The 23,740-nt window shown below is 40.4% G+C and overlaps 1 protein-coding gene across 1 annotated transcript in view; it reads left to right on the forward strand.

The window, feature by feature from the left end:
* Positions 1 to 20,713, forward strand: part of PTER (phosphotriesterase related) — a 28,321-nt gene extending 7,608 nt beyond the window's left edge. The window contains exons 3-4 of the mRNA XM_049777807.1: positions 12,377 to 12,517; positions 20,487 to 20,713. Of these exons, the coding sequence (XP_049633764.1) occupies positions 12,377 to 12,517; positions 20,487 to 20,697 (352 nt within the window). The 3' untranslated portion in view covers positions 20,698 to 20,713. The remainder of the gene's footprint in view (positions 1 to 12,376; positions 12,518 to 20,486) is intronic.
* Positions 20,714 to 23,740: the final 3,027 nt, after the last annotated feature.

A 23,740-nucleotide genomic window follows, 5' to 3' on the forward strand; every position in this document is an offset into this window, starting at 1 on the left:
AGCTATTTAGGATTCCAGCACCTGAATAAGATAGATTCAGACTCATGAAATTTGGGGAGGGGGGGCGTCAATGAGGGAGGACAGCTTTAGAAAAAAAAAGTCATGTATTTGGAAAAACATGAACCAAATAAAGAAACAGAAAGAAAAAAAAAAACCATGTGGGCAGCAGGCTCCAGTCACTGGGGGCTCTTTGATGTTAAGTGTTCACAGCAAGGCAGCTGCCAGGCTGCAAGGTAACAGGGGGTGTCTGCCTTTCTCAGACCCTCTGAGGTCTGCTGGGTTTGGGTACACAATCTGATCTGTCGAGAAAGGGCAAGGACTTCCGCTTCTGTAATGGGGACACTTCACAAAGGGGCATGGATCACAGGAAACAAAATGCCTAGGTGACTCACAAAAGGAAGAACAGCCTGAAAACTAGGCCTTGGGGTGGGGTGGGGGAACAAAACACTCAGAGGCCATTGTATGTATTTTTTTTTCCATCATGCCATGTGTTCTCAGGCACAAAGGAGAAACTCTGAACCTCTCAGGAGCCCCTCAGCCCCCAACCACCTGCCAAAGTGGGGTTCTGTTACTCGAACAAACCTTCCTATCTTTTGAAAACCCCAAATCAGATATTCCAGTGCTTCTAAACGTGCTTCTGAATTTTTGTGCATAAACCATTGACTATACCTTATAATGCACAAATGCAAGTACACACAAACACACACACACACACACACACACACACCACATCAAAACCAGTCTGTACCCATCCAAATTCTTCCTCAGAGAGCATCACTTTAGAATACCTCCAAGCCATGCCCTTTCATATGATCAGTGTTCTTCTGATCCTTTTGAGCCAACAGACCCAGAGAGCCCAACCTGGTAGGAGACATGTCAGATGCATGTTCTTATCCATCATGTCTGGGAGGACCTCAGGGACAATGCAGGGAGTTGCTCTGGGCCCTGAGAGTCCCCAAGAGTCAACATTTACTGACAGTGTCACACAAGAGCCCTGTGTTCCTGCCTGGACTTTGGGATCACTAGGATGTTCAGTCCTTAATCTATTACAGCCTAACTGTTGGGTAAAATACAACAACCCTTATAGGGAGCAAGCCTGCTAGTGTCTGGCCATTGGAGAGAGGCTAAAGGGACTGAAAAAGACCCCCACTACACACCCCAATTGATTATCTTTAATGAAACAGGATCACTGAGAACTGTTGGTCTTTTAGTGACACCCTGACTTCTGCCCGCACTAATGGGTAGGGACCAGCCTATATAGAAGATGTTGTGGGGGTCTAAGTGGGTTCCCAGGGATAGATTCAGTTCAGTCTGGGGAAGGAAACATACAGTGTTATGCCTCCATCCTTTATCTCCATGGTTATCAGGAATGAAAATCTAAGACTATGCATTTTATGGCACAAGGAAAATTAAGTGTGGGAAGGAAGCTTTTTTGCTTGGAAAGGTATGGAAGGGGAAAGTACTGAAGCCTGGAGTGAAAGAGAAGATCACAGGGGAGAGGCTACAATCATACTTTATTCTCCAGAGCACTGACTATTTTCCTGAAATAATACAACTCAGAGACAATTTTTCATATTCTTGATGAGATGGACCAAGAAAGGTAGAACTGAACCCTCTTTTCCCCTCCTTTTCTCTTCTCTTTTTCTTCCCTCCTTCCATCCCTCCCTTCCTCCTTTCCTTCCTTCCTTTATTCCCTCTCCCTCAACTCTCTCAACAATTTTTTTTAGTGAGTCACAAATAACCATATACTAGACCCCAGGACAGAGCTGACCCCACTCTGCCTTGAAAGTGATTCTTCAACTATCAGCTTGGTGACTGTTTACCTGAGGGCTGTTCTGCAGAGTCATAAAAAAAATAAAATCTCATATCCTTGGAAATATACACTTTAAATTCCTATGCATAGTAGCGATTTCACATGAAAGCATTCAAGAACTGTACAGGGAAAGCTCCAGTGGGCCAAAACATCTTTTTATATATATATATATATATGTATGTAAATATAAATAAACATTTATATTTATTTAATATATATTTATATTATATTATAAAACATTATGTATTTAATATAATATAGTATATAATACATATTACATATGCAATATATGAATATTATATAACATACAAATATATAAACATGTATAAATAAATATATTGATATAATATATTATATATTTATTTATAATATAATATATAGACATTATGGATGGCAATACTTTTAAAAACAATTAATAAAAATGAAGTGCTTCCAATGTGGAAGCTTTGTCAATGGCTCTGTCTTATTTCCTAACAGTATTGCTGGGGCTGTGACTAGGCTATGGGCATTTCCTATGCCTGCTATGAAGAATGATGCTATACAATGTGCTGTGTAGCCTACATGTCCCATGGAAAGACACAGAGGAAAGACAACTTATATCTAGTAATGGTTTATATTCAACTACCATTCGAGAAGTTCAAGTTCATGAAATGAATTCAAGGACACAGACCAGAGGTGTGAGAAGTAGATGATATCTTTTTCCCAAGGGACTATTTACTAATAACTCTTATATCTTCATTTACTCTTCTTGTATCTACTGTTTCATCAGTTATCATTGTGGCACATGAAAGGAAAATAGAAGATTAATGAGAAACTTTCAAAGCATGTCATAGTGGCCCATGTCCACATTGACTTTCAAAGACACTCATTCATTCCCATAGAGTGTGGACCCATGACTATTTCTCAGATTGAAATTGTGTGAAGGACTGGGCAATGCTGTTCTTCTATGAGTGGATTATACATGGTTGTCTGCTGGGAAATAAATGGAGAGAAAAGGGGAGCTCTCTTAAACCGCCTAATCTCTCCTTCTGATGCCAACATTTACTCTCTGGCATGCAACAAGACTCATTATCTTCTGAGCTTAGGTTAGGCACAACTTCTTCTTGTTTTTTTTTTTTTTGTTTTTTTTTTTGGGGGGGGTTCCTTGTGTTATTTTTTTTAAATAAATTCTTTAATTGAATCAGCACGAGATACACTGTTACAAAGTTGTTGAGGATTGATTTTCAGTCATACAATGTCCAACACCCTTCACCAGGACACATTTCCTGTCATCAATGTCCCCAGTTTCTCTCCTTCCTGACCCTTGCTCTTCCCTTACCTGCCTTTGTGTTGAAGTTGTTTGAGCAATTTTTTTAATCCTTTGAGTTAATGTATGCAAATCTCTGTGCTACTGTTGACCAGAGGTTTTCTTTTCATCTTTTGAAAGAAAAAGAAAATCTAGAGATACATGTTAGACAAACATGTACAAAACTTCTGGATGTACATCATACTTAATGCAAATAAAATTCCTTTCAGCTATGCTGGTAATTGCTATTAGTAAAGTTTCCAAGTTGTGCTCTTTATCTTTAGGAGGAATCCCTGGACAGGACGATTCTATGTCAAGGTAAATGAAGACACCAGTCGGTCATGCATTCTAGCCTGCACTTTGTAGCCACCCAAACCTCCCACTGAGATTTTTTTTTTCAAAAGCAATTTTTCATGTCTCTGACACCATTCCCATGAAATGTGACATTTTAACAAATGGGATTGCCGTGTCCATGAGATTTATCTTCACTTTCCTCAGTCCCATCATTCCTTGAACTGCTGTCTCCTTCCGTGAGAGACGCAGCTCCCTTTGGTGTTCTGTGGCAGCTGGAAAGTTCAGATGCTAAAAGCTCTTTCTAGGGTGTATAAACTGTGAAATGTATTTAAAAATAAGGTTTTTAATTACATTTCACAATTTGGAGCCAACTCCTAGGTTTAGTCTAATCTAAACACTGGTTTTTCTCTCTTGCAACCATCTGTTCCTTTGGCTGAAGCCTACACTTAAGTCATAATATTGAAAGTGTGACATCATTCCTGCCTATGATGTCATGAACCATCTCCGTGAAGAATGGACCCAAGTAGGGGACTAAAAGATAAGGGAAGAAGAGACTGGTTCGAATACCTGTGAATTGATCCAAATAATAGGAAATAAAATATAGAAATAAAGTAGATGTAATAAAATTCCTGACCATATGCACTTGTTTACTAGTGCTGTTTATTCCTAGTTGTCTAATTGTAAAAAAATTCTTTTGAGGGCCGGGAAGGTGGCACTAGAGATAAGGTGTCTGCCTTGTAAGCGCTAGCCAAGGAACGGACCGCAGTTCGATCCCCCGGTGTCCCATATGGTCCCCCCAAGCCAGGGGCAATTTCTGAGCACTTAGCCAGGAGTAACCTCTGAGCGTCAAACGGGTGTGGCCCAAAAACAAAAAAAAAAATTCTTTTGTAAAAATAAAACCTTTATGCAAAAAAAAATCCTATTATAAAAAAATACATTATTTGTGGGGGGCACACCCAGTGGCACTTAGAGGTTATTCCTGGCTTTGCACTAAGAAATTACTTTTGGGGGCCGGGAAGGTGGCACTAGAGGTAAGGTGTCCGCCTTGCAAGCACTAGGGTAGGACGGACCGCAGTTCGATCCAACGGTGTCCCATATGGTCCCCCCAAGCCAGGGGCGATTTCTGAGCGCATAGCCAGGAGTAACCCCTGAGTGTCAAATGGGTGTGGCCTAAAAACAAAAAAAATAGAAATTACTTTTGGTAGGCACAGGAAATCATATGGGATGTTGGGAATTGAACCCAGGTTAGCCACGTGCAAAGAAAATGCCCTACCCACTATGCTATCACTCTAGCCCCAGTGAATCTTTAAAATACATATATGAGAATGAACCAATCTCTTCATGGGAGCGTACCATTCTGATGAATGATTTTGAGTTGTGTAAAACCAAAATTTCTGGTAGGTATTTAATTGAGGTCATAGATTATACTTCTATTGATTCAATCACCAACATTGGTTAGTGCATGCATGAAAAACTTAACCTAATCTTATTTTTAATGTTTTACATTAAAATATAAATTAAGTAAAATTTATCAATGAACACATTTTCAGATTTTATAGTTGAAAAGGAGTTGACCTTAGCAGGATAAGAATATATATTAAAATAGTGATTTGAAATTACATTAATATTGAGTTGAATTTAACTCATTATAGTAATTATATATTACATTTGCATATAAGAAATAGCTTCAGGTAATATTTTTGAGTATTTATAAATATTTAAAATTCAATTTATGACCTATAGAATTAATCTAGAATATGACACCAAGAATAGTTCTAGGTGAGTTTAGTAATTCATTTAAGTAGCTGCTAATAAACTAATAAAATCATAAAGAACCCCACACACACTATTCTCTGTATATATCACCTGGTTTTAAATTGAGGAATTCTGGGAGAGGGAGACAGTAGTTTCTTTAGAATTACTATTTTTAGGGGGCATCTGGCAGTGCTCAGAAGCTATTCCAATTTCTGCTTTGTGAAGTGACCATTGACAATGTTCAGATTTGAACTCTAGTTGGCTGCATGCACTATCTCTCTTGAAATTAATTTTGTGATAAACATTTTTAACAATAATTTTGTCATTAAAATCCAACTTTTGGGTGTGTCCGACATAGCTGTGCTCAGGAGCTACCTCTGGCTCTGTGTTCAGTGGACACTTCTAATGTTGCTCAGGGGAACATGAGGCACTAGGGATGGAACCAAAGATCCTGCAAGTACTATCTCCTACACTCAAAATTCTCTTTTGCTAAATCAGTTGTATATGGGGATGGAGAGATAGTAAAGGAGTTAAGGTACTTGCTTGACTTGTATGTGATTGTTTCGATTATGATCCTTACTCCAAACTCTGGTACTGTGCATGGTCCCTGGTCACTACCAGGGCTTACAAATGAGTTCAGAGCCCCTGAGCATTGTTGCTTGGTGTGAGCTAACCCAGCACCCCCAATTAGTTGTATATAAGAATCCTCTTATGTATGACATTTGCCTAACAGCATATGTCCATCCACCCATTTGTCCATATGTCCATCTGTCCATCCATCCATCTATGTGTCCTCTGATAAGTGACTGTCACTTCCTGCCATGGGATATTTGCTATGAAAAATAAGGACAAATAACATATTTCACTATGAGAGTATCTATTAGAGAAAACAGACAAAAGAAACAAAGAATTATTATGGAAATCATCATGAAAGACTACTGGCAACTAGACTGGCATAAAGCATGAAACATCACATGCTGCTTGTACTGTTCAAAAAAAAGCCTTACTGTATTGCAAACCTCAGAGGAGCTGCATATTGAGCAAAGACTGGACAGCTTTGACACACTTGAGGATGATCAGTACAGGGACCAAGTTGCACTTTCCAGGACTTCAGCCCAGAGATGTACTCAAAGCTGAGGGGAGAGGAGATAGAAGATTGAGTGAGGAACCAAGATTTGAGGCCTCTGAAGGGAATAGGGATCCACTGCGGGCTATAAATCAGGGGGGAGGAGTTATTGTGGGAAATATGCAAAGCAGTAATGTGAAGGCAAGATTCGGAAGTGAGGCTAACGGACTGATTTCTTGGTGACTAAAACAGTGGTTCAGGTGGCAAATTAGAGCCTGAATTAAGTGCTCAGATGAATGGACAGGAGGGTTTGGATTTTGGAGATTAGAAGAGGACAGGGCGTTTCTTCATGGGTGATGGGAGAGAGGGATTGATATTATCTATGTAAGTCAAGATGCTGTCTGACCAGGACAGGGCAAGCAGAAGCAAGAGTAAGGGATGGGCAGGGCATTGTCCTCATTGTGACAGCAATGAAGGGAAATCAAGGGTATTTGGGAGAAGTGGATTAATTTTTTAAATACACCCTAAAATGGAAGGGCAAAGTTCCTGGTGTCCTCACAAGCAACAGGCACAATAATTACATGACCTTTGGTGTTGCTGCATAAAGGAAGAGATTCAAAGTTAGGTCTTTTTTGGTGATCAAGAACCCAGGTGTCCTTTCTTCTCACTCTGGCAAGCTTTTCATTATAGTCTGTGAATCTCTGGGCCTAGAAATATGGCAGCTCTACTGAAACTGGGTCTCATCCATGTAAAGCAATTAGCAGTTGATGCAGATTTAATAATTTGACCAAGTGCCTTTCTTAAATGGGCACCTGTTTCTTCTCTCAGGCCCTTTAGCTTGGAATAATATTCATCGAGAACAGGCATTTTTCTGTGATCCATAGATATTTTTCTGGATTGCCCATCCTTCAGACAATATCCAAACCTTAACAAGCTACACCTCAATTATCTTCCAGAATATTCTTTGTAATTCTATCACAATAGTCTGCATTTATTTTTAACCTCCCCACCAAAAAAAAAAAAAAAAAAAAAAAAAGCTCTCAACACAATTATGATGATTAATGTAAATATCTATCTCCCTATTCTTTAAGCTCAAGACAGTGGCTCAAATTCACATCTATATTCCCAGCACAGAGACAGGCACCAGGCAGGTGAGAGCACCAGATAATCATTTTTTGTCACATTCATCTATGAAGGTGCGTTTGAATGAATGCAATAGAATAACATCTCTAAGAGAGCTTTGAAACCGGGATGCCCCAGACCAGCATTCAGTTTTGTTATCATCTTGATCGGACCCACAAACCACATCATTTCCTTCGCCCCCATATTCCCTCTAGCTGGTGCGCAGACCCTTGTCTGAATTATCTCTTCACACAGGCTTCTTAGCTGCTACTCCTAGAGCAATTTGACATTAAACCAAACCCCTTATCACTTGGATAAGATCTGGACCATAAAAAGGTTTGAAAAGGAATCACCTGCCTTGCATTGGAGAACCAGCCTTAACACACTCATTGGGGATAACTGAAATGGAGATCGCCAAATCCCTTGCAGAACTATTTTCTCAGCCGATGGCCATGTGTCTGTCATAAATGCCTGCCTGCTCTTTACAGAAAGAAATCTTGTTTACTGGCTGTGGCATAAATATGGGTAGACAGGCAACAGAAGGAATGATGGGTTGTGAATGACAAACATGGGGGTACAATGAGCCACATCTGATCATAAGGAATCTCAGGAGACTTTCTGAAGGACACATGCAGAAGGCACTTTCTCCACAGTGAAAGCATTTGTTCTCTGATCTCACCATAGTCTCTGCTCTCTACCTAAGACAAGGGATGGCAAATATTTATCTCCGAGCTGTGGGGGAGATGAGAATATGAATTCTTCACCGAGGTAGAATATGGAAATGAGGAAGAAAGGCTGAGGCTGATCTATCAGAGAAAGAGAAGATGCTAGATCATTGATGACTGAGGGGGTGACAAGACCCTTGTTCCCCTCTTCTCCAAAAGATGTCATACAGGGTGAATGTTCCTGGATGCTCATAGTGGGGTCAGCCCTTTCTCCAAGTAGAAATGAAGCACTTGCATAAATGCAGCTTCAGGAGCTCCTGACAGTCCATGGACGTCATCCAGCTGAATGTCAAAGGCATGTGTGGAAGTCACCTTGACGGCCTGGGTGGATTTTTCCATGGGCTGGTCCATCGGTGCTAGAGTGACGTTGCAGGGTGATGCAGATGCCCTCAACAGAGAAGGGCAGCCTCTCAGAACCTGGCAGCCAAGACAAAGAAGCCGGATTCTTCTCTCTCACAGGACCCCAGCTTTCTCCTGGCCCAGCTTTCCTCTCTTTGTCTGCAATTGGAGGATGGTTAGAACTTGTTTTGCAAAGGTTCAAGTCCTAGGGCTGTTTTCAATAATGGATGGTTTTTATTACATGTTTTCTTTTGCTATTTTAACCACTTACCCCATCCTACCTCTCATAAGCATCTAATTTCAAATTATGGGGCTTTTTCTTTGTTTATCTGTTTCAGAACTTCCTTTGAAAGTTATGCAAGGATACTGTGACTACATCTCATTCCCAAGATTTTAAATGAAACTATTCCTTTTTAGAGAAAGAAAGGAGGTGTAGACCACAATTAATGGTTCTCAGGGCTTACTCCTGGCTCAATGCTCAGAGATCACTCTTAGGGATGCTCAGGAGACCCCATGGGATGCCGAGAACTAAATTGGGGTCAACTTTATATAAAGATATAAGGCAAAAGTTTTAACCTCTGTAAATCTCTTTCACCCTTTTTTTCTTATTTTAAGGGAGAGGACATACATACTCCATGAGATGTGGGGATAGGGGAGAAGGGTCCATGTGGTCCCAGAGATCAAGCTCAGGTCTACATGCAGTCCATGTATCACCCACTTGAGCTCCACCCCCACTCCATGAATTCATATCTTAAATGCCTTTACACTAATGTCCAGTTAACTAAAGAGCGTCAGATCACCAAATGTGAAAACAACCAACCCCCCCAAAAAAGAGTGATTACATCGATAGGTAGACAGACAGACAGACAGACAGACAGACAGATAAATAGATCATCAAATTTGTCTCTTTAATGGTAGAAATTTGGGCTTTTTTTTTTAATTTGGGGGGTTATCCCCAAGCAACTGTACTCAGCACTCTGGGGTTATTCCTGGTGATGCTCAGGAATCTATACAGTACTAGAAATTCAACCCAGGTTTCCATAAGCAAAGCATGAGCTCTAGCCCCACTTAATGAGAGTGATTTTTGTCTACCCTCTATAAAAAATATTTTTCTTTTCCTTCGAATTTCTTTTAATGTAGGTTATTATGGTAACCAAATTACTAGATTGTAAATGTTTTAGAGATAGAATATTACTAGACCGTGTTCACTACCAAAATGCTAATATCCCTCAACTCTTGTCCCTTAGACCCCTCCAACCTAAGTTCTGTTGTTAGCATATGAGGTTCTGGTTTTGTGGGACATTGCCTATTCCCTTGCCTGCTTTCTCAATATGCTGCCTAACAGGAATATTATCCTGTCTTTCTCCAATCTTCCTATCTTATTCTTAGCAGAATCCTCTCTAGTTTCATCTATTTGGTAGCAAATGTAAGAATTCATCTTTTATGGGGTGGGAGTAGCAATGACTGGTGATGTTCAGGGAGTCCTCCTGGTGAGTTTAGGGGTACCAGCAATTAAACTTAACTTACGTCATCTAGGAAAAATTCTTCAAATAGAAACTACCGAGCAGTGTGAAGTCGAGCAGTAATATAGTCATAGAGATTCCAGCCTCGAAATCACTTTATGTTCTAGAATCTAGACCATCTCCATGCATGAGAGTCTCATCTTTCCGTTCCCAATTTCCTCATCTGTCCAATTGAGACCAGAGAGGATTATGAAAAATAATAAAGGAGACACAAAAGCAAAAACACTTGTTATAATACCAGCAATGCAGGAAGTTGTTTTATAAAAATTATTTTAAGCAGAGATAAGGATATACAACTTTTTTGTTTTCAGTTGGAACTAAGATGAGAAATTTTATTATGGTTTTCATTCGTAGGGATTTTTCAGTGAATGTACCTTGATATGTTTAGAAAAAGAATAGAAAAGTTTAGTCTTTAGATAAAAAGAAAAACGAAAAACAAAGAAAACAAAACAAAACCAAAAAAAAAAACAGAAAAAGCACAAATATCTGATCCAACTTGTTTTTTTTTTTGGGGGGGGGCACACCCAGCATTGCTCAGGGGTTACTCCTGGCTGTCTGCTCAGAAATAGCTCCTGGCAGGCACGGAGGACCATATGGGACACTGGGATTCGAACCAACCACCTTTGGTCCTGGATCGGCTGCTTGCAAGGCAAACACCACTGTGTTATCTCTCTGGGCCCCTGATCCAACTTGTTAATAGTATCTCACATCCTCTCTTGATCTTCAACCCCACTTCCCAAATTCTGTTATCATGCCCATATAGGTATTCCCTCATTGAATGACTCAAAAGAATAATGCTTAATGGACCTTTTCTCCCTAAATCTTTTTTCACTGTAGTTATATTTTTCTTAACTAATGGTTCTTTGTGGGATGGGGGACAGAATATGTTTATTCTAAAATGCATATATTCTTTTAGCCTAGTTAATTTTGAAAACAAAACATGATGATTGTAAGATGAAAAGTGACTTATATTAATAGAAGATAGCCTAGGACTAATGTACATTTGGAAATCTAAACATAGTTGGGTTTTGTTCTATTTTTGTTTGGGGTCATTCTGCTTAAAACAACATGGTGAACTTTTTAGTCTGCCAAAAAGGAAAATAGAAGGGAAAGGAGCTATCTATGGTCCAATTGCTTAGAGTAAAAGTCAACAGTAACATCTCAGGACCTATGCTAGGGTAACAGAAATCTCTCCACTTGACACACAGTATTAATTGGTCCTACTGTGATTTGGGAGAGGGGCTCTAAATCTTCTAACATCTAAGAATCATATTTGTACAATACATTGAACTGAAAACCACGTATCAAGGACTTGGATAAAAGCCAACTTCGCCAATGATTTTCTCACATTCCTTCTCTTCCCGTTTCAGATTTAGAACCCAAACATGCATTTTCTTCCTCTGCATCCTAATTCTTCTCACATGGTATCTCATGGCTTACATTTTCCTCCTCCAAGTCTTCCCAGATTCTTTTCCAGTAGAATTTTTTCCTTGAACCATTTTTGTATATCTTATTATGTGGTTAAATTTTAAATATTTCTCTTATTCCATATACCAGTCTTTATTTTGTAGTCTGGTCTTATCTAGCATTTCTCTCCTTTCTCACTGATGACCCAAGTGTCACCTCCTAACAGAGTGACATTCTTGCTATGAATATCATTGAAATAAGACAATGTCCAGAGGTGTATCAGAAAATATTGAGAATGATAAACAGACTAGAACAGGAACTTCTACAGGAGGATTTCTCCTTAGTAAAACTGTATCATCCTAGTCACATAGACTTTGAGATTAAATGTGGAACCACATCATAAATTGTGCAAGAAAATCCCTCTGTTGCCTTACCTGAGCTTCAGGTTCTGTCCAAATGCATTATCACTTACCTAACTCACCACACTTGATGCCAAAATTTCCTTGGGTAGCCACACATCACAATAGTTCCTGTGAGGGTTTTCAAAAGCAGGTAGGACACATTATGAAGATGATTCTGAAAGAGAATCCCAAAATGATTTTGAGTAAAAATCAGTATAATTAAAATATCTATAGTTCTCAAATATTTAGTTTTCTTAGGGGGACACACCCATCTGTGTTTGGGGCTTACTCCTGGGTTTTCACTTAGGGATCACTCCTGGACCATATGGGGGATACCAGGGATTGAACTCAGATCTGCATATGCAAAGCAAGTGCCCTACTCACTGTACTTTCACTCCAGCCCCTATTTCCATATACTTTGAAAGGAAACTCACCTTTTACCTAGGCAAATTCTCTGGTTTCTTATTTCAAACATTCCACTATCATCACATCATTAAAACCAATGTAAAAGTTCTGTTACTTTAAACTACATTCCAGTACATAAATTAAAACTTTTCAACCTCTGTGTGGAAATTATTTTAATTATTATAATACACCTAATGAATATCTTTTGACAATAGCTCTGTATTTGTCTTCTTGTCTCTAGAACCCTATTGGATAAGAAGGAACTGCTGGAATTTGCACGACTTGGTTCTTACTTGGAATATGATCTCTTTGGAACTGAACTCCTTCATTATCAGTTCAACCCAGACATTGACATGCCCGATGATAATACAAGAATTAGAAGGTAACTAGAGTGACATTTCTCACATTTCTTTTTTACTAGCTCTTTGGATTTTCATATCTGGATGGATATTAGCGAAGACTCAGAAAACAGTAAGCAGGCTAAAGCAGAGACTTGCAGAGAAAAATCTATCTATGCTGTTTCAGGAAGAAAATCTCTATATATTATTTCAAGAAGTAAATGAGTCATCCTAAGTAGGCAAAAGCTTAGCTGAGTCTTAGAAGTTCGGTGCAGATGGGCTACTGACAGGAAATAAGATAATTCTTAACCCCTGCCATAACAGTGAAGGAACCAAGGACATTTTCTTCCTTTTCTCTCAAATAAAATAAGTTATTTCTTTTCAGTGTGATCATCCTAAAGTTCTAGCTACCAAATGAATTTTTTTTTAATTTTGGTTAAAAGCATTCATCAATTAGCTGCTGGAAATGTAATGTCCAAATTCCATACTTGGACAGACCAAATATCTTATAAATTCATCATTTTCCAGTTGTCTCAAGTCATTCGCCACAACCAAGAGGCACATTTTAGGAGTCCCAGATGGTTAGAGACTGGTTTCTCTTGATCAGGGATGACTTGATTAGAGATATCAAAGTGCTGATTGCCAATGGGCCATTGAGTAAGGGTGGGGCATTGGAGGAGGATCTGGTTTTAGGCCAATGCAGAGACACTTTGTATTTTCAAAAAGAATGGGGATGCATAGGATCATTCAGAAATGAGGAGGAAAAAGCCCTGAAGAACTCTGAATTCAGGAGCAGCTCCTGAAGGCTAGGCTGAGGAAGCTTCTAGGATGATGAGAATATTAGAAGCATAGGTTGTTGGACAAGCTGGTGGAGGGGAATGTTAAAAGCAGAGGATTATGCACTTGATAATAGATAGCTGATGCCAAGGAGATAAAGGTTGCCAAGGAGCCGCTGGAGCTTATCAAGAGATCCTTGTTCCCCAGTAAGTTTCATCTAGTTAGGAAACTGCTTTAGAGATACACAAGCAGTGAGGAAGAGTCTAGAAGCTTAGTAGTCTTGGTCGGGAAGCAGGGGTGGGGAGGTAGAGTTGAAGTTAAAAGACAAGGCAAGCTCAATGGGACAGTCTTGCCTAGAACTGAGTCATATGTACATGGAGGAGAACAAGAGTAGAGAGAAATGAAGATAGTCAGGGAAACATGGGCAGAAGCATGGGAGAAAGGGGCACATGAAAATGAATGGACACAGTGGGATGGGAACTGAAAATACTGATGAAGTGGATTGATGAGTGAAGCATATGTGAATGAGTGAAAAAGATTTGTTTTGTTTGGGGGCCATGCCTGGTGGTGCTCAGGGATTACCCTGGCTCTGCACTCAGGAATCACTCCTGGCAGAGCTCAGGGGGCTAGACAGGAGATTGGGAATTGTACCTAGGTTGGCTGTGCACAGACATGCTCCTTATCCTCTGTATGATATCTTCTCCCCCCCCCCCCAACCAATTGGTTTTAACTTCATAATCAGAGTAGGAACCTCAAGATGGAAATTTCAGAGAGAAACCCATTCTCAGACAGCTGACCAGTCCATCAGTGCCTCCTCCTGCACCCCAGTGGATGGACACTCTCCCCTCAGCAACCTTTCATGCAGTACAACAAACTTCAAGTGGAATCATTGCCAGGTAACTCCTGATAATGCTAGACTAGCTCCTCACAGAGACTCGGGGCTCTCTGATCAAAAGCTGCTTGCCACAGAGATCAGGTGTGTGTGTGTGTGTGTGTGTGTGTGTGTGTGTGTGTGTGTGTGTGTGTGTGTGTGTTTTCTTAGCACCCAAACTGATGAGTTCTTCATAGACCATTGATTTTTCATTCGTCCAAGAGCATCATCCAATATAGGTCATTGGGATTCCCTGGGGGTCCTTCCCATTATCACAGGCCATATTCAGCCAAGTGCTCCTAGCTGTGGTCAATGGTCTTTCTTCAAACCCCATTGCGTGTTTCTTCAACATCTGCCCCAAGTCTCCCAGTTTCTGGAAATCTCTTCTCCATTTCAGTTCTGTTTATTCCAACTCTTACCAATGTTCTATACAAGTAACCACCATCTATTCCTTGTATGGACTGTATAGGTTTTTTTTTCATCTTTCACATCTGTGGTTTCCAGATAAACAGACTCAACATTGGTTTCGGGTTTCATCTTAGAGATAGGAATTGGGCTTCTAGGAGTCACTTCCTTATTTTAAACAACTCTTTGGCAGGGAGGTATATCTTTGTACCACCATGAGACTTGGGACTCCCAGATCTTTTAGAATAAAAGAAGGGGGTGAGATCTCTGGAGATTTCATTCCTTCTTAGTTCATTCTGGCTATAAATTCATATACAAGAATTTTGTTTTAGTCAATTTTCCCTGTGTCCAATGTGACCATTCTGGATGTCTAGAAATCCTGAAGTAGGGGTTGGAGCAATAGTATAGTAGGTAGGACACTTGCTTAAGTGCAGGCAATCCAGGTTGATCCCTGGAATTCCATTTAGTCCCCCAAGCAGTTACCAGGAATAATTTCTTGAGTACAGAGCCAGGAGTATCCCCTAAGCATTGATGGGGTAGCCCCCCCTCCCCACACACAAAAAAGAAATCCACAAGTGTTATAGCCAATATCTGTGTTTGTGTTTTCTCCTGTTTATATGTGTTTATGTGTACTTGATGCTTCCAAAATCTCAAACAATGCATTAATTCACTGGACTCAACCATAGCTCAGGGTAAAAACTGAACACCTCTTAAGTTATGTTTCCTATATATGATCTCCCACTATTGGGCATTAATTTCCTCCTTCACCAGCAACTATTTGTAGAACCCTAGTTTTTTTTGTTTTGTTTTGTTTTGTTTTTTTATTAAGGAGGTGGTCCACATCCAGCTGAACTCAGGGCTTTTTCCTGGTCTGTGCTCAGACATCATTTCCTGGAAGAGTGTGCGGTGCCAGGAAATTGAACCCAAGTCGTCCATGTACAAAGCAAATGTCCTACCCGCTATATAAGGCCCCAGCCCCAAGCCCATCTTGAAGCACTTGTGCGTGAGCTCACAGACACTTCTGCCTACCTCTACATCTCAGCATCAGAGAGTCTGTGTCTAACACCTGTTTGCAATCTCATGCTCCATTTCTCAAATCTTATTATATCACTTTTCACACTTTGTAGTCTCTCTCTAATATTTGTTTGCAAAACATTAACTCATTTGTATTTCTATAATTACCCAGAGTTTTTTTGTCTTCTCTTGGGTAGCTGTTTTTCCCTTCTGGAGACATCTTTGGAATGCCTGGCCTTCCAAACCAAGGGATGGCCTGAAAGATATTCTCTCATTTCAAGAGTTACCAGATGCTTTTTAGTGATGGTAAAGACAAAGTTATATTTTTGGAAATAATATGATTCTTCATTATCGAGGTTAAAGACTTTCCTTTTTTTTGTTTCGTTATTTAGGAGAACCCAGGGTTTCCCACATGCAAAGCAACTGCATGTGTAAAAACAAAGGCATCTATCCCTCACCATCCAGCACCATTATTAATTATATAACACAACAAACACCAAATGATCCTACAATGTTCTGATTTTCAAATGAGCATCTTATCCATTTTTTTCTCATTCCAGTTTTTTACAATTCAGTATCTGTGTGGTTCAGGGGAAAGCATGAGGCCCTCACAGAGGAGTTTCTTTTGCTATCAAAGTAGTATACCTTTTTAGAAAGATATATGGAGGGTTCTATTTTTTTAAGAGAAAACATGAAAAACTTGGGGGAAATGTTCAGAAAATGTAAGGTGAGCTTGGACTCTCACACTTCTTGTGTGGTGATCTTCCTGTTCAGGGTTGGGTGTAGGTCAGTTGGGCTGAGTTTCTGCTTTATGGAAGCAACCAACTGTAGAAATTTGCTGTTATCCAGCAGATTACTGCAGTAAGCTTCAAGCCCACCTGCTTGGCTGCTGCAGGACTGCAGAGGCCTAAGGCTGTTAGGGCCCAGTGCTGCAAGGCTCACTGGGCCTATGGGGACCCGGCTGCCAGATGGGGCCTCATGCCAATCCAGGGATGCCAACATGTAGCAATCACCCATCTGGGGCTGAGAGATAGAAGAGAATAAGAGAAACCAAGTATACTTTTTATTCTTCCTGGAGTCTAAGGCCTGCTGCCACCACTGCCTGAGGGTTTCTGAGAGAGAGAGGGAGATATAGTTGGAAATTCACTGGCCAGAGGTGGGTGAGTGGGAAGGAGGCCCTGGTACAATAATGAAAGAAAAAGGATAGGAACAAATCAGGCAGCATCTCTCTCATGCTTTCTCTATGGGCCCCCACAGACCAGCAGGCATTTCTCTGGTCACTGTCCTTGCTCCTCCACTCCCCCCACCCCTGATAAAGGTCCAACTTTTTCCTTTTATACCCAGAACGGCAAGAGCATGTCCAAGTCCAACTGTCATACATTAACAGCCAACTCTCTTTCATTTTCATACATGACTAAATAACTCTCAGAGACGGTTCTTCTAAACAATTTGTACCCAATGTGACTTCAGATCCAAACTTTTGGAGATGAGACCAATTTCAAAGAGGTAAATGGTCAGGGTGATACAAATGAGCATTTCACTAACTTAGAAAACACTCATGTGGGTTGAATGTTGCTTTCTAGACAAAACAGCCCAGCATGGGAGCTGGAAAGCTAGTACAGTGGGTAGGTTGCTTGCTTTACAACATTGCACATTCCAACCCTGCAGGTTCCATCCTTGGATCCCACATGGTCCCCTAACTCCCATCAGGAATGATCCCTGAGTCAGGAGTAAGTCCTGAGCACTGCCAGGTATGGTCAAAAAGAAAAAAATAGTAACCAAACATTCCCAGCTTGGCTGTTCTTTTCCAGTATTTGCATCCCTCTATAAACCACCAGAGTAAACCTGTAATTACAATCTGCCTTAAAATACATGTTCTAGAAGGAAGAGCCTTGATCTTGGGTATTTTTGAAGCCATGCTCCATATATTGCAGTAGTGACTAAAACTGAGTCATGAACCAGAATGCCAAGAAATACTATCACAACCAAAAGGATACCTTGGCAATAATTAGCCTAGGAATCTACTGAGAACCATTTAGGAATCCAGCGGCTGATGAGTCCTGCCAGAATCGCCAGAGAAGAGCCCTAGTTTCCAAGTTGCAATTTCTGCTGTCACAGACTCTGAATGGCATGACAAACATGGACCAGAGTGGAGACACACTGAGATGGACAGATGGCAGATCCCGGGTACTGAGGCACAGTCTGGTTTGGGGCATTGCACAAAGCCAAAAGTATTGGATCATTAGCCAGTGTCAGAAATTATTCTAATTACTGACTCTACATTTTAACTAATGATGCATTATAGTTACTCAATAGCAATCATGTTGAACTAGGTGAGAGAGAGAAAGATAGAGAGACAGAGACAGAGTCAGAAAGTCAGAGAATGTAAACTTTATAGGTAAACTTCCTACTATGTCAACATCCCCAGGGCATTTAAAGGCACAAATGCTCAAACTACAAAGCTACCTTTTCTGACCTTTAAAAAAATGACAATGTAGAACTAGGACAGACAGTACAAACAGGAAGGGGTCACTTGTCTTACACATGGTCAACCCTGGTTCCATTCTGGCCACCCCATCTAAGTCTCATGTGCCTACCTGAAGTGATCCCTGAGTGCAGAGTCATAAGTATGCTCTGAGCATTGCTGGATATAAGAGCGGGGAGGTGGGGGAGAAAAGAGAAGAGAGGATGGGACAGAAGGGAGAGGAGAGGAGTGGAGGGGAGGAGAGGGGAGGGGAGGGGAGGGGGAGAAAAGAGAGGGGAGGGGAGGAAGGAGGGAGAAGAGAAGAGAGGAGAGGAAAAGAGAGGAAGAGGAGAGGAGAGGAGAGAAGAGAAAAGAAGAGAGGAGAGGATAGAAGAGATTAAAAACCTTTCACTTTCAGGGGCTGGAGAGATAGCATGGAGGTAGGGCATTTGTCTTGCATGGAGGACAGTGGTTTGAATCCCAGCATCCCATATGAGCACAGAGCCAGGAGTAACCCCTGAGCACTGCTGGGTGTGACCCAAAAACCAAACCAAAACAAAACAAAAAATCCAACCTTTCACTTTCAAATCAACTGACTTTAACCCCTAGAATTCTGTCCTGGTGTCGGTGAACATTTCCCCAACTTGCTTTTTCCCTAACTTCTTCCTTTGAGATGTAAAAACCCACAGAGATAGTTGACTTGACTTTTCCACTCCAGGGATGGGGAGTTTGTTTGACTAGAGAGAGTCTTAAAAAAATAGGGCTGGAGAGATAGCGTAGATGTAAGGTGTTTGCTTAGCATGCAGGAGGACGGTGGTCGAATCCCGGCATCCCATATGGTCCGCTGCGCCTGCCAGGAGCGATTTCTGAGCAGAGAGCTAGGAGTAATCCCTGAGCACTGCTGGGTGTGACCCAAAAACCAAAAACCAAAAACCAAAAAAAAAAAAAGAAAAGTAAAAAAAAGAGGAGTCTGGCTTTGGGAAAGGGAGAGAAAGCACATGGTAGAGAGAGGCTATGAGGAAAAAGCAAACTAACGCCAATAAATCTGATCGTAACTGCTTGGTGTATTATTTCTCCGCCACTACCCTGCTTCATCAGACCCATCCACCTAAGGGGTGAGAAACATGGTGCTTGGGGTGGACTCACTAAGTTGTGTATTTATTTTTTAATTTTACATCCTGGTATGAGGATTCCTTTTGACCCACTATTATATTTTATTTTGGTTTCTACAGTGGTGCTAGGGTTTGGGGATGGGTAGTCTGGGCACCCCAACTGGACAGGATGTCTGAACCCTATAGTCTGAGAATGTAGTGCTACTCAAGCTACCCCAGAAGTACTCAGAGATTATCAGGGGCCATGTTGCTCCAGGAACCAAACTGATGTGTCAGGCAAGCAAGGCATTTGTCCCGTGTCATTTGTTCCTGATTTCTATTTCTCTAATTTAATCACAAAGAAATTCTGGCTTGATTTTTTCAGATAAAAGGACACAAATACACACGGAATGAAATCTGGAAAATGGGCCAGTAAGAGACACTTTTGAGGAGCCAGAGAGATAGAATAGCTGGGAAGGAGTTTCCTTGCATTCAGCCGACCTGAGTTGGGTCCCAGCATCCCAATGGCTCTCAAGTCTGCCAGATTAGTTTCTGAGTGCAGAGCGAGCAACAACCTGAGTGTCACCAGGTGTGGCCCCAAAACAAAAAACAAGTAAACAAACAAAAAAGGCGACACTTTTGAGAGAACAGTGGGACCAAAATCCAGCACCAAGTTACTGAATGAATCAATAAAACTTCCTACAAGAAGCTCTTTAATGCCAGATAACCACACAGCCATGAATATTAAAGTCTAGAAATCTCTATGTGCAGAGAATAAGGGACACCTCACTACAAGGATACAAGAACACAAGTTTTTCCTTTCTCACCACCATGAAATGTTAAGAGACTCCTGGTCATGGGACATGAGCAATAGCACAGTGGGAAGGGGAGAATGATTGCCTTGCAGGCAGCCCACCCAGGTTCAATCATCAGCATCCCAACATAGTCCCTAGAGAACTGCCGGGAACGATCCTGAGCACAGAGGCCAGAAGTAAACACTGAGCTCTGCCAGGTATGGCAAAAAAAAAAAAAAAAAAAAAAAAAACATAAAAAAAATTTAAAGGGCCCCGAGAGATAGCACAACAGTGTTTGCCTTGCAAGCAGCCGATCCAGGACCAAAGGTGGTTGGTTCAAATCCCGGTGTCCCATATGGTCCCCCATGCCTGCCAGGAGCTATTTCTGAGCAGACAGCCAGGAGTAACCCCTGAGCACCACCGGGCGTGGCCCCCCCCCCAAAAAAAATTAAAGACTCCTCCTCTGGATGCCACCAGGGAAGGAAAGTGGTATTCCCATAGCAAACACAATAGGTTTTTTGAGCAAAGCATTCTGAGTGCCCGGGAAATGTTAACTGTGATACAAAACGCCCTCTAATGAGCTACCATTGCTTACAGGGTGGGTCTCCTGGTGGATGAAGGCTATGAAGACCGAATTCTGGTGGCGCATGACATCCATACGAAGCATCGGCTGATGAAATATGGGGGGCACGGCTATTCTCATATCCTCACCAACATCGTGCCCAAAATGCTGCTTCGAGGCATAGCCCAGCATGCCATTGACAAGATTCTTATTGAGAATCCTCGACAATGGCTCACTTTCCGATAGGGTGGCTCGTTATGAATTCATAACATCCAACTTGCTGAGAACACAGGGAGTTGCAGCCAGTGCACTATGACATATGAACCAGTGCTGGCCAGGAAGAATAAGAAACCAAGTCCTTTTTTTTTTAGGAGAATCTGAAGAGTTTTGCCTTTTCAAAAACTGTGATCTGCCCTAGGACCCTAATTGATTTCTACTGTTTCACCTGAAAATAGATTCGCATTCCAATTGCCAAACCGTGATTGACGGTGTGTCTCTCCACAGTGAAATTGTTTTGTTTTATTTTCTGAATCTATTAGCTGTTCTACTTGAGAAAATGCAAAGGGTTTCTAGCTGAAGTACCTCTTCTGGAACAATTGAATGTTTCCTGTAATACTGATGATCCAACTAATTATCCTGCTGTTCTTTAATTAATGCTTAATTAATAATATCGCACGTTAAAAACAGCTTCCCCAGCAAGGGATGTGAAAATTTCCGCCTTTTTTTTTCCCTCCAAAGGATACTGTCATACAATTACAGTAATGCATTTCACAAGGTAAAAATATTGTAGCAGTTAACCCCATGCTCCCCAGACGCCTATATGTTCTTATAATAATAAATTTAATTTGGTTTTGCCTTTCTGTGATCCAGTCAATTTTGTTGTGCTTGGAGAATTTTCAGACTAGGACATGAACAAATAGATCATAGTACCAAGCTGTAAAAATTCAATCATAGAAGTCCAAATATATTACATAATATAGTTTAATGACTCATTACATTTGATAACAAAGGCCACAATTTAATCAGATAGAATGCAAAAAAAAGAGAAATGCTTGCCTTTATATATATATATATTCCCTTTATTTCCTTTATCATTTTTTTCCTTAGGCCTAAACAAAGAAACTAATATTTATCTGAAGAAAAGGTCAGTTCTATTAGAAATGGCAGCCTGATTTTAGAGTCTATTCTTGAAAAGGTACCCAGCCCTGATTTCTTGGTGTGCAAATAAAGCCTTTTTAAAATTCTTCATTGATGTGTACTGTCATTTATAAATTAACCTTTGGTGGAATCCTCATTGTACTGTTACCTAAAATAAACTCCAAATCTTTGCAGTCCATTTTTTTTTTACATAGAGTTGAATAGAAATAAAAATGATCACAATTACTTTATGACTTATCTCACATATTAGAAAGACCAAAAAGAATTAGTCATTGTTCATGATGGATGGACTAAGTGCTTTTCTTCATGTAAATCATGCCAGTTAGTCAGACCACGGCATTTCAACAAAGCCAACAGCATCTTCAGTTAGGAACACCATGCCTAACTCCTTTGGATAGTTGAGGGTTGCAAATAAAAGATGTTTCTATGGCTCAAAAATGATATGGAGCTTTCTGTGTATTAGAACAGAAAGTACCACAGAGAAAATGAGCCAGGAGAACAAACTAATTCCTTTAAATGGAAAAATGCAAATGTCCTTCACTAGTTAAACAGGCAGATTTTGAAATCTGTTTTTTTGTCTTTTTTTTTTAAATCGACTTGTCAAAGAGATTTCAAAGGCAACTGAGAAAGGAACAGATTTGTCACCGTGAGAGTGGAAGCAGTGTCTGATAGTTAGGATAGATCAACATGCATTTTTAATCTTTTCCTTAGATTAAAGAGATGGCTTTTGGCAGTGGAGTTTAACCAAAGAGAAAGGATTTGCACTACTCTCCAAATCTCCTTTCCTGTCAACTTCAATTCACCTGAGAAAAAGAAAATAGTTGCTCGTTCAAATGTGTCCAATCCAGAAACATGGCAAACAGGAGTGACTTTGTATCTGTGGGCCTAATATTAACAGTCGGCCACCAATTGCAGTTAAAGTATTGAATGGCAGGTGGGAATAAAGAAACCATAGACCTCACTGACACACAATTATTGGGCAGTTGAACCAAACAGAATGTCCTTTTCTTGACCACTCTGAAGAAGTCACTTGTTATTTCTGTGCTCCCCCCTATCTATTTTTGTCATCCAAAAGATGTTTCAAATCCAAAGGAAGCTACATCATTTAGCTGTGTGCTTATGTGGGGGGGTCTACATAGCCACTTTGGGAAAATTAAAATTTTGTGGCTATGCAACCACTGTGCCCATGGTCTGAAATTACACACACACACACACACACACACACACACACACACACAATGGCCATATGAATTACATTTTCTCTAACACAAATATTCATGTGTCAGATGAAATGCTATATGTCTTTTAGCTGCTATCCATATAAACTCTAGACTTGTTGTTCATATTGGTTATATGTGAAATTATTCATTTTGAAGTAATTTTAGCCCAACCTTGCAGAAACTATTTGAAGGCCCACCTTAGTGTCTCCTTGGCAATGCATGCAGTAGCACAAATTAAACCTTTTTGCATCGGATTATGAATAATCTTGTGTTCCAAAGAAGGCCAAAAAAAAAAAAAAGCCTCAGTCTGATTTCATGGCAAAGAATCAATTTTTTTTCTTTCTAAGAAAATCTCCACACAGGCTATGGACAAATGGACACAGAGGGAAGATTTTTCTAAATATCCTACACAGCTATACATTTTCACACTGAGAGGGTCATCCTATGCTACAGTTGGGCTGTCTTTCTGGAAAAACAATCACCAGGCAAGAGATAAAAAGGAAATTCAGAAGAAAATGAAAAGCTGAAAATGACCATTGGCTTGGGAATTCCCTCACATCTAGAAAATTCCAGGTTAAGGCTTGAAGTTGAATCATTCCCAGGTCTAGCTCTAAAGTTAACAAGAGTACAAGGCAAACAATTTCTTTGGAGACAAGCAGCATTTATGTCAATGAGACCTTCTCTTACAGGGTGCAACCATTCTTCCCCACCCTACGAGTGGACTCCCAAGTATTGGAATAAGCAGGTAAACTCACGAGAACTGAAGCTGACATAGGGTAAAAGCAGCAAAGATCATAGTACACCCAAGTATCATATATATTGAAGAAATAATTCTGTGTCTTAGATTTTTCTATAAAAATTTGTGATCTCTATAGGACTTCATTCACATAGACACTAAACGATACGAAGTA

Source organism: Suncus etruscus, chromosome 7 (genome assembly GCF_024139225.1).
Source record: "Suncus etruscus isolate mSunEtr1 chromosome 7, mSunEtr1.pri.cur, whole genome shotgun sequence".
NCBI classification, from domain to species: domain Eukaryota; kingdom Metazoa; phylum Chordata; class Mammalia; order Eulipotyphla; family Soricidae; genus Suncus; species Suncus etruscus.